At 34.7% G+C, this 12693-nt stretch overlaps 1 protein-coding gene across 1 annotated transcript; it reads right to left on the bottom strand.

The window, feature by feature from the left end:
* Window positions 1–1123: 1123 nt before the first annotated feature.
* LOC113679871 (calcineurin subunit B type 1) lies at window positions 1124–12692 on the bottom strand. The gene is made up of 6 exons (XM_089211551.1): window positions 12569–12692; window positions 12030–12069; window positions 11722–11898; window positions 4685–4744; window positions 3885–4069; window positions 1124–3009 (listed from the first exon to the last, which is right to left on the bottom strand). Exons 1-6 carry the CDS (start codon window positions 12569–12571, stop codon window positions 2962–2964), a joined length of 513 nt encoding a protein of 170 aa, XP_089067677.1. The 5' UTR covers window positions 12572–12692; the 3' UTR covers window positions 1124–2961.
* Window position 12693: the final 1 nt, after the last annotated feature.

The raw sequence follows: 12693 nt of genomic DNA, 5'->3' as shown, positions 1-12693 counted from the left end.
ATTATTCTTTCTTTGAAATCTATACTTTAATCTAAACACAAGACTGATGTTAAATTACATAGTTACTCACTCGCGTTTAGTAGAACAGTTCGATCTGAAACCAAGGCACTGCCTTCATAACATTACCTGGTAAACTGAACATAATTAATTTCATTATAAGCTTTGGCCGATCCACGGCATTATCAGAAGAGATGATGCCCACGGATCGGCCAAAGCTTGGATTTTTAAAAGGTTTTAACATCAATTATATAGCAGCTTAAGGCCTTATTTAAACTTTCGTCAGTTTTATTATCTAAAATGCTACCGAAGGACAACATTCAACGGTTAATGATGTTATCTTTGTTGTGATGGGCCACGGAGGTTACTTTGGGTTTGGTTATTTGACATTCAATTGAAACCTGCTTTGACAGAGATGTAAGAAATTCATGAAGTGAGAAGCACTGCCAGGTTATAACCACGACATACTGTTATTATTATATTCAGACAATTTTCACCTTCCAAACCTTTCTGCTTGAAAAACGCGACACAATCCTTCACCTAAAAATTCGGTTAATAACCCTTTAACTCCCCGATGAAATTTGTAATTCTCCTTACTATCAACCATACAATTCTTACAATGTTCGTTTAGAGAATTTAGTTTTGAATCAACTAATTATCCCCAAATCGATCTTTTTCTTTACTCTCATCACTTATCTAGTTGCTATTGTACAAATATTTTAAGGAGAAATTGTCTTGGTCACCCATGGGAGTTAAAGGGTTAAGAAAATCTTACTTTCAATAAAGGAACTACTTTATAGTGTAGATTCAAGGATGTGGCTTTGTTCAACTAATATTCTTCATAGATGCCACTAGGACCACTCAAGATGACATTCAAACAATTTACAAAAGAAAACACCAGGCAAGATGAAGAGTATGCTTTGTCCTTCTTTTGGATGTTCATTACAATAAATAATAATAATAATAATAATAATAATAATAATAAAGACAATAATATAATAATAACAATAATGATAGCAATAAAATGGCATTGGATTTTTATGTAAGTACATGTAATTAAGTTGTTGATAACTAGCACTTGAAGTAATAAAAAAAATGCAACACAAATACTCTTATCCCACAACTATAAACATTTTCAGCTTACTTTATTAGTGTTTTTAACCATTAAAAACTTTATTTGTCCCCAAAAGTTTTTCTTAAGCTTTATTTTTATCTGCTTACAGGACCTACAATCCCCAAGAATAAACAAAAAGATTGCTTAGGACAAAATATTTTGGGACGAACAAGGTTTACTGTGAACAGTGTGAAAATAGAGAGAGAATAAACGAAGTCAATTAGTGGTCTTCTCTTCCACATTCAATTGATGTCTTTCAGCCAAAGCATACAAAGGAAAACAGAAATAGAAATTAAACTTTTTCAACAACAAAATCCTGGTTTCTTAAAGGAACCATTAAGGCAACTGAATTTGTCACAGATGTGCTTGCAAATGCCAGCAACTAAAATGAATGATTCAGCCATAAGCATTAACAACCATTTCCAATGATATAATCTAACAAATGGCACAGAAGGACAGTCTCAATTACTACTATAATGTTAGGAATGGATCATATGTTAATTGATTTAATTTAGTTAATTAATTTTGTTTCCTACCTATGATCTATCAGAGGACATACATAAAGATGATGCCACAACATTTCGTTTAGTTTTTTTTTTATCACAGAAACAAATATGATTTGGGGTTGCTGTAAATCTGTACAGAAATATATCAAATTTGGAGTCAAAATGTGCTAAGTACATCAGTGACACACTTGGCTGTATCTTGTGTGTCAGTTTTTTTAAACTACATTTTGACGTCAGCTGTGATCTATTACTGAACAGAAACCTAGCAAAAGTGAACGCATTTGTAAATGTGACATAAGGGCACGAAAAGCATTTTTTGACAGGGGATCTTAACCAAGTATACTTTTATTAAATTGAGAGGAAAATTTGGGTCCAGTATTCACCTAGAATATTCACTTGCTAATGAAACAAGAGTCATCAATTTCATAAAACCTTTTTTATGAATTGTACAAGGCAATGATAATATCTAAGCTGAACTAAAATTAACTGTATTAATCAATTAAAAACCGCTTTGAGATACAGATATATGTGTATTTCAAGGTAGCTCTTGACAAGAAGTTCACTTTTCACCCAGTAAGTTTGTCAAAATAAACTAAAATTCTTGGCATTTCTGAATGATATGGAAGCTTAGTGCCTTGTCTTGTTTGAATTTCAGTTTGACATAGTTCTGTTGTATTTGTCAGTGTCTGAATGAGTCTATTGATCAAAAAACTACAAATCTAGGCAAGCAGACAAGAGCATGCTGTTTATGTTTAAGGACTACAGTACAAGCAAAATGGGAAGCTGAAAGGAAAGACATTTTAATAATTTTGGGCAGTCAGTTTGACGAACATTAGGAGGAGCAAAAAATTAAGAGAGTTTGTAAAACATAACCACGTGTTTGCGCATGCATGCTGGGTTATGGGACAATCATATTTACTCATTTTTTTCCCAATAAAATGCTACATATGAATGCTCAGAGTCAGAGTTAATAAAATTCAACAAAACCCAAGTCTTCCCTAATTCTAACCATAATAACTGCTTCCATTTTACAGACATTCTTGTGAGTGGCAAGTTGCTTACTGTATAATATATATACTATAGTCGTATATTTTCTTATTTCTTTATGTTTCGTATCTGCTTCTAGCTGGCATCTTTTGTTCTAGCAAGGACAGCACCTCATTGATTCCTTCATGTAGCCATGTGAATCAACCAACTGCTGCAACAATGCTTTCTCAACATGCAGCAGCAGCAGCCACAAGAGATAGAGGTCAAGAATATCATTGTTTGTTTGTTTTTACAAAATGTCTCCTCGTGGAAATAAGAATAATAAATAGTTCAAAGACTTGGTTCATTAAGATCTTGTTAGACATCGACTACCATCTTCTTGTGAACATCCATATTACCAACAACCTGTCAATCAAGTGAGTAATCAAATTAACTCTTTCATTTGAAAAATCCGGTGAATAATTATCAACTGCAGTCTTCCTTTTAGCTGTAATTGTTATTTGTTTCCTTGTAAATTATTACAAAAAGTTGGAGTTACATCAAAATAAGGCCATTCAGCCAACAAGTTTGACTATTGTTAACCTTTTACACCCTAACATCAGTATGCAAACTCTCCATACTACGCTCTATACATTTCCTAAGGTGCTGACGAGGAGAATTTGTTTAACAATCAAGAGCTCCTTTAGTTGGTGATCATTTCCTTTATTCTCCTTACCTAAATGTGTGATTTGGGGATGATATTGTAAGGAGAAATTAGGTGTCAATCACTCTTACAGGTTAAAGGATTAACACTCATTGAATGCATGAAGAATTGAAATTATAAATGCTGAATAGTTCCAAGACTTCAAGAGTACACGCAGTCTCCCAATGCAGTTCAATCAGGACAAATACTCAAGTTTTCCTTGCATTTGTGAGCTCCTCAAGCTCAGACCCAATCCTTAATTTCTGAATCTTCAATTTCATGCAATTTACATAGTTTTTTCATGTCATGTCAATAACTATGGCTCAAAAAATGTGACAATTTTTTGACAAAAATGGATACTATAACAACATTAGCCACTGAGAAACAACCTTAATTTTAGCCTTATGTGCATGTAATTAAAAAACTAGTTAGGCAGCCCCATTTTTTACTAATGAATTGAAATCAGCACATCAAGATTCATCAAACTACAGAGTTAAAAAATGATCCTTAAATATGGTTTCAAGCCACCTAACTATTTGATAATTCAATGACAGCAACAACGATCTACACACATGCAGTAACTAATCTGTTCACTTACGGCGCAAAATTCACTAAAAGAGATTTTTCCATCACCATCCTTGTCAGCATTTATAACAGTCTTATCCACAATTTGTTGTAGCTGAGTCTCTTTGAGGTTGTTTCCTACCATCATCTTAAGAACTTGGAAGAGTTCTCCATTTGATATGAAACCATCATTATCCATATCATATATCCTAAAGGCAACTATGCAAAAAAAAAAAAAAAAAAAAAAAAAAAGGAATAAAACAGGTTAACTTAACCTCAGCAAGAGGCAAAGTAAAGGTACATGTACCCCTAGAGCTTAATCTACACATGGATTTACTTCCTACTCCTCTGACATCTTTCATTTATCTACAACTTGAATTCACTGTATCACTGTAAGCACTTTTGATGATAATGGTCTGCTTGCCATTCAAACACTTGCAAGGGACTCGCATACCCAACAGTGGACTGACACAGACTGAAAGTTGTGGATTTCTTGCACAGGACAGCAGTTGTTTCAAAAAGAGCCAGTCTTATGCAGTTGTATGGTTCTCAAGAAAGGAAAAGAAGTCTTTTAATACCTAGGAAAATCATTAACCCTTTAAATCCTATGAACGACCAGGATCCAATTTCTCCTTTCAGAAATATTACTGAATCATTTACTATGTTCATGAGAATAAAGGAAACGATTGCCAACCTAAGATACTTTGATTGCTAAACAAATTCTCCTTGCCAGTACCACAGAAAATTTATTGAGAAATGTATGGAGAATTTGGATACTGATGTTAGGGTGTAAAGGGTTAACCTTCTTGATGCACTGTACCCATCTGAACTTACATTTTAACTTGGATTCTTTGTCTCCCTTTACACTGAACTGTGAAACTCCTTCTATGAATTCTAAAGAAAATAACAAAACAACAAGCAAGAAACAAAATAGATCAACAAACATGATTAACATAAACATGTACAGTGTGTGTACATAACAAAGAGTTGTTGGCTAATGGTGAGACTAAGACTGACATGAAAAATTGTGATTTAATTTCAGGACAAGAGAGCAAACTTAACACCAAACTAATCACTGTCCATTTTCTAGAGTCAGTGTTCTTATCCCCGATTAGCTTTTTCATCTTAACTTATTTCTGCAGTTAACAACTGCATCTTAAATTCCATATCGACTGCATGCAGCAAACAATATTTCCAATTTGGAACCCTAAAACCTGCAACTTTAGTAAAAATACTTTTAAAATGCATACATGTATTAAACACCAACAGTTTCAAGCTGACTGTTAATTGACAAAGCAGCTGCAAAAACATCCCTGATTAGTGAATAAGCTGCAATCTGATCGACTGATGTGTTTAAATCTAGCTGAATTTAAATAAATTGCTCTAGTTCTGTTTCATTACATATTTTTTAATAGGATAATGCAGGATAAGCTTTAGTGCTGAAGTGAATTTTTTTTGTAGTAGTTGGTGTAATGAAGACTCCTCCACACCTCCCTGCTTGTTCGGAGGGTTTGAAGGTCGTTCCCGAGCAACAAGGACATGAGACTGCACAATGGAATTGTCTTGTGGCTAACCATACCAAATTGTTAATGACATGAAGCAACATTAGGAATTTTAACTGTGCAATTAGTTACACAAATGAAGTGTTTCATTTTTAGAGAAAACTACCAAAAAAAAATAAGATAATGTATATCTGCCACTTACTTCCTATAGAATGACAAACTACTGGTTACCTGTACATGCATGTTTGCAATGGAAACTAAAAATCTTAAATTTATATCACATTGTTTCTGAGTATAATCACTGATACCTATCTGCTCTTAATTTACAGCAACCCTTAAATATCTTTATCATCCATAACTATTATGTAAAATAGTACAAAGACCAAGGAGTGACCACAAGTTAGATGCTAAATGTAGCCCTTGAGTCTCTAAAAAATTTTGGTACCCTTCATGTGGTCTACAATTACAAAAAAATTGCCTTGTGTGCCTTAAATACTGTCCACCCAATTTTCTGACCAGAAACAGATCTTTCACCCAAATTTCACAACTCACACTTCTGATGTCCAGCAGTGATACCTGATATTTATCTGTAACTTCAGTGATATTGAAGAAATACATAAATCAAAATGTTTCGACACATGAAAGCATCTGATCTAAACACAGTGGTAGGGAAAGTGATCTCAGTGGGAAAAAAATGCATTAAACGAGGAAAATTTAATCAATACAATTACAAAAAATACATCCTTTGGTATGATACCACTGACATCTACATTGTACTAGGAAACATTCATTCACTGCTGTTTTTTGGTGAATTTTAAATAGCATTATTTATAAGCCAAATATTACATTTCCTCAGAACCATATGCTACCGGCTTAGACTAGGCCTTTGTGACCATAACCTACAAATAAATAATTAGAAAAAACTATTCCACAGGCAGTAATTGTCAGAGCTGTTGATGATTAAATTTTCTTTTCAATTATGTCCCAACACCTGTCTGAAAAGCTACAATCAAAATTAGGACACCCCTCACCCCTATAGATATTAATTTTGTAGACAAAACAACTCCTGCCAAGCAATTTCCTTCCAAAAAATAAATTGTTCTTCAGCTTTCCAAATGGTATTCCAAGATATCTGTTCAGTTTTACAATTGTCAAAATGGAAAGTAACTCACACAGATATCTCAGTCACAATCAAAACAGAGATGACAATCACAAAAAACCAAATGAAAGACGTCAACAAAATCGAGTGGTGCATGACATCAGAAACTCAGCACAAAAAAAAACAAACCAAAATTGGTTTTGAGAGAGGGCTCACAAGCATAGAGTGATTTCTATATGTCTCTAGTTTAGCCAAAACAATGAATAATACATAACAGAAGGTAAAATTTAGTTCATTTAATGTGTTTACTTTCAATTGGACCCCCACAAGGTGTTAAGGATAATAGTTATAAGTTAGTGTGACTGGGGGAAATAGCTACCACCCTTATTGCATAAATAGATCTTTATCTGTACTGGTCCATAACTTTGACAAAACAATTTTGGTCCATAATGTTTTAAAATATGCTCTACATGCAGAGTAAATCAGATATGGGATAGAAGATGGCCAAATGTGATAAACAGTACTAACAAAGCTGGCTTGTCATTAGACTGACAATTACTAACAGTCATATAACTGTCTTGATATAAAAAGCCAGGTGTAATGTAAATGTCCCATTTTTAAGAAAATAAAAATTAAACCTAGAGGAATAGTTTTGACACATTAAAATACATTCCAAATCGCATATTATAGTATACTGCAACACTCCTAACCATGACTGTACAATATATTTTAAGCAATTTCTGTGAGGAACTGAATTGTTATGACATAAAAATGAATCGTTCTACTCTGTAAAGCTTTTGATGGGTGACAATCAAAAACAGCACTACAGGCTGCAATCAAATTCCTGATGAAAGTTGTCACTTTGGTTTTCCTGTGTAAAGCAGTCCTGTGGCTAGCTGATATGTTTTCAATACTTGGCATTTATGGTTTAAAGTTACAGTAAGTTTAACATTTGCATAGAGTAATGATCAGTAGCACAGTACATATGAACAATAGCGTAACATGCAAGAAAAATACAAAATATTTATAAAGGAATCAAAAACCTCTTGAAACTCTTTATTTAGAGAATATATTACAGTTCTTTCACTTATTGCTTTATTTTGGGACATTTTGGTTAATTTCCAGCAATTTCTCTATTACCCATAATGCATTGCGACCCACCCATTTTTATTTGCATGATCTCTTTCAAGTGTACCAGGCTTGTTACACAACAAAAAGCTTCTAGAAGCTTCTAGGGTGGTTACAAAACTGTTGTTTTTCCTTCTATTGCACGTAGCCGAGTGAAATGGCGGTCGAAGTGGTCGAGAGTTTTCGAAGTGACGCGCGGCTGTTTTCACGAAACACGAAATGTTTCAAAACGTTTAAGATTTAGAAAAACGCTTCTTGCTCCCTCAATTTGTTATATTTTCTCGTGAAAATGAGCAGTTAGCTTCGTTATGAGATGAGAATGACACCGCAGGAAATTAACATGTTTGGTCCAACGCCGGCGGTACTGCGGATGGCTTACATTTGGCATTGCATCCTTTATTTACGGAAAGATGCGGTATGTTTCATAGTGTTTAAGAATCAAACATTTGCTTCATTCTCAAGATTGAAATACGCAAAGTCGCCAAAACTTTCAGGACTGGCTCTTTAGGAGATGAGAATTCCATTGTAACAAGCTTTTTACTATCACGGCATTCTATGCCGCCGAGGGGAATACCTTTCTCCTGATTTCATGGACTGAAACATGGAGCGTGATGCTTGTACACTTGAACAAAAAGTGCTATTTTTCTCTAAGGTTAGTCTGTCTTTCAAATTGGTACATATACATCTGAAATCTCTGATTTATTGTGATATTTTAGGTGATTTTTTCTGTTGATATCTTCTGCGAGAAACACAAGAAATTTTAAGATAATGATAATTTTGTGTATGGGAATGTTACGCGTGACGCCCTAAATTATGCATATTTTTGGAAAAATTAAATTTGTAAAAAAATGAGAATTCAATAAAAATCCATGATATTACGCAAAGTTGTAGAGCATTATGTCTTTTTTATTTGTGCCAAGTCTCGGCATTGTAGCTGGAAAAGTACGAGAGATATTTTTGTTTATGTTTGCTTCTCTGTGTTTGTGCACGTGAACTGTGCTACTGATCAATATGTAAAATGCTCATTCTTTTTTTTTTTAAGTGTACTCCCAATTTCTGAAATATCAGGACAATGAGATACAGTGTTTATTCAGTGCTGTCAAAAAGAATTAATGGCCAGCCAAAACCAACGACAAGTCTACCCTCTTTAGCCAGCTATTCACACCTAAATTTACCACAACTTCTGATGAAAAATTGCACAGTCATCGAAATATCATTGGAGGTATTTGTATTGTAACCATTTCTCAGTCTTAAATGGAATTGAATGCAAACTTTAACAGTAATAGGTTCAGATGTGCAAGTTAATTCCACATTAAGAATTTGCCCCAAAGTTCCAGTGAACTTCACGGAATCAATGCATGCAACATTTTAAGTAAATAATTCATGCTCATGATCTATCCATGATAACTGGGCTGCCTAGTATTCCTCATTTATCTTTTCCTCTCCAACTTATTTAGAACATGCTTATCCATCCCAGGTATAAACCCTCTTCCCCTCTCCTGCATTGTCTCAGGATAGAGCACCTGGCCTAAAGACACAATACAATCACCCAAATGCTGTCCAAACATGGACATCTCCATCTTGAGTTTTGCATGCAAACTGTTAGGCCAAAACATGTCTTCTATCAGTGTATACTTCTCTGTTACACCATTTTATCATAATGGGGTAACAGAATGCAAAAGATGTGCTACAGTATTACATATTAAAACTGAACAGCAGAGCAAAAAACAAAAGTCAAAACAAAAATTATTCTCAGGGGGATTCTCTTTTTTTTGGATGTTTTCATCTGTAGCATGCACATTATTCCTTAGATACAATTTTCAGATAAAGCCAGTGAATGTATTTTGAAAACTAAAACCGGCCAAATTACTACAATATAAATAATAGAGGCATAATAAATCCCTTATTTGATAGCTTGACTTATAATATGGGCTGATATTTTGTTCCTTGATCTCATGTTTAGGTCAAGTCACTGAATACGGTGTATGTATTTATGTTTCAGATTTCATTTGAAATGATTTTTAAGGTGTATCAACACAAATAATTCCTGGGAGGTATGACAAAACACTGACTTGATATCTGACAAATTACAACCTGATTTGCACAGCATATAATCTGATACTGGTGAAAAATTAGTCACTGAGTCAAGACTGGTTCAGTAACATTGCATCAAAGTTGGGAGACTTAATTCACCACCACCAACCATTTTTCTTTAGAATTTAGGTGGCTGTTGATTTTATTATACTGTGATGAAACTCAGCTCATTGAAGGACTCTATCAAATTTTCTTTTTCACCCTTAAAGAATTTCAATGTTACTTTCCTGTTTTTACTGAAAAATCATTGATTCAAAGTAAGATGTTAGTCTTTCATTTTTTCTTTAGGAAGAATGGAACCAACAAGGATCCACTTGAGGTTTGCAGTTTTTTGCTAGTTAGCCATACCATGAGTTCAAATCAATTCAACATTACTTTCTTCCAGCTAACCAAGAAATGATATGAAGGTCTGTGGCAATAGTGGCACTCAAGACAAAGAAAGTATAAAATTTCCTCAAAGCACTCTTTGAGGAAAGCACTCTCATTGTATTATCCTCAGCAATGATAATCATTTCTATTCAGCTTACAGCTCAGTATCTTCGAAAATCAACACAATTTACAAGAATAATTTAACTTTTTCAAATTTAACTAGAAATCATATCGAGCAGAATTTGCTCATTTACAAAGTGCCTCCCTATTAAAATAAGTCTTAATTTCCTCCAAAACATTCATTTTTCCGCAAGAGAAAAACACAGCATTCTCATTAATTTTTAACATGTTTATACTCAATGAATAGTTTAGCTTTTGGCTACATATGCAAATTAACTAGACCACCCAGAGGTTGCCTTCTAAATTACAACTCAACATTTGCCTGACAGATCGAGTATTTTTGTTGGACTTTCATCCAGCTCAAGAATCATAATGTCAACCTTATTTACTGTTGTGGCAAATTTGTTTGAAAGTTAAGTATCAAAATTTGACTGGGTTTTCCAAACCATAATTCTTACTTAATATGTAAATTGACAAGCCTAAAATTGGGCTCACTTTTAGCAAATTGGCTTGTCGTATCAAAAAGTATGAATGTCACACAAAAATATAAACTGACCTTGAACTAGTGCCTAAATTGCGAGAATTTTCCGGCGATGTGTTCCATATTCTTAAAAATATAGGTTGATTTTTAACAGAAAAATCGTACGATTACATTTTATGCGTATTTATTTGAAAAATACTGAGTTGCTAAGCACATCCACGTCGCTGACAATAACTTTACAAATGGAGTCACTCCAGACCTGTTTGCATTGAAAATTAAATGGTTAAATGGTTCCGAGATACCCTGTGAGCATAGAACGGGAAATTGGCTGAGCCTACACTCGATATTGATCGCAATATATTGTGCTCCCCTCGGCCGCGCACCGAGTTAGTTTTGGCTGACTTTCGCGTTCAACTGATAACAGAAAATACAGCTGCTGCCCCTAAAAAGTACTCCATTCACACTTAATAAAAAAGGACGGCTCAAATGCAAGTCAGATCAATCGTAAACCCGGTTTAAACCATTTTAATTGGATACCAATTTCACTACAATTAGATCCGTCCCTCGGCGAAATTCTTAAAACCGTTGGGAGGCAGGTGCCCGATCAAGGCTTCTTTCAATTTGTTTTCGCAGTAAAGCTCGCGGAAGACAAAAACTATGAATACTTCTTGGTGTATGAGAAGTGAAATTATCGGTAATTGTTGTAATCTGTTTCAAAAAATTCAACAGAGAGGGCAAAAACACCGGATACAATGCTCGCAAATTTTCACCAAGACTTCAACGTTGGGAGTTGCTGAGTTTGATTGCAGATAACGTGACATATTTTCAATTAGCGATTTAGCGCAAGATCTGAATAATCTGAGAGAGCATTTTCATGGAGAGGGAGCAGAATGTAGGATATAGTTTCCTCGCCAAGTAACACGAAAATTTTCCCAGTGCACCCCTCGCAAACAAAAATTTACCGCCGAAATTATCGCCTAATATGCAAAACTGCGTATGAATCCCGTATGTTTTCACGATATCGATCGAGCGATGTATTAAATAATACAACAGTCAAAAAGCTATATTTAATTCTAACCTTTAAAATCCACTTCGCCATTCCCATCTGTGTCGAAGATATCGATTACTCTTTGGACTAGAGGGTTTTGCTGTAACTCAGGTAGTGACATAAATTCGTCAACAGAAAGGGCACCAGATTTGTCCAAATCGAGCTTCCGAAATCTCTTCCCGAGGCGTCTTATTTCGTCTGCATCAACTGAAGTTTCAAACGAAGATCATTACCACGGGTATCGAGAAAATAGGAAGCGGATAAAAAAGGAGAAATCGTAAGATCTGCAGGACAAAAATATAACAGACGCCGCGCGAGAGCGTTACTACTGTACTTACAATGTGTCACCATATCACCCGGCAAAGAAGCTTCGTTTCCCTAAGAACGGAAGAGAATTCAGAGATAAATTTTCAACACGTTCGCATATTGATTTAGTCTTGAGTAGATATGATAAAACCGAAACGAAGTTCGTCGAGGAAGGTGGTATGTCTAAATAAGTATTGGACGTGTTCACCTCCTAATAATAACTGCAGCAGCTATAAACACTCGATCAACATATCAAACATACGATGCTAAGTTTAAAGTAAAACTAGAGCAGAATCGTCCTTAAAAAGCGAGCTTTGCAGCCTTATCTTTGCGCTACTATTAAGAAAACAAGCATAATCGAAAATGAAACAACACCGATCCAAATGTCGCCACAACTCTAGCAATATCAAAACTACGAATACATTTATCTGCCTTTCCACAGCAACAAGCAACAGCTTAGGGGATGCTTTTGTCGACAAGAAAATGTGTTGAAATCTAGAGACCCTATCGCACCCCTAATGTTAACAGTCTATCAAGGACACTTTCAAGGCACTAAAGAAAGATAACATACCATTTTCAGTAAGTTTTCAGACCCTCCTAAGTAGCTTTTAAGTTTAAAATGCTGCGATCAAAACTTTGAAGAATAGTTGGTTACTTCGAAGAGGGAGCCCTACAGAATGGGTAGTACCCAGTCCA

This window comes from Pocillopora damicornis, chromosome 7, assembly GCF_964200805.1.
Source record: "Pocillopora damicornis chromosome 7, jaPocDami1.2, whole genome shotgun sequence".
NCBI lineage: Eukaryota > Metazoa > Cnidaria > Anthozoa > Scleractinia > Pocilloporidae > Pocillopora > Pocillopora damicornis.
The sequence above is the reverse complement of the archived record's forward strand: the minus strand, read 5'-3'. Positions and strand labels throughout refer to the sequence as shown.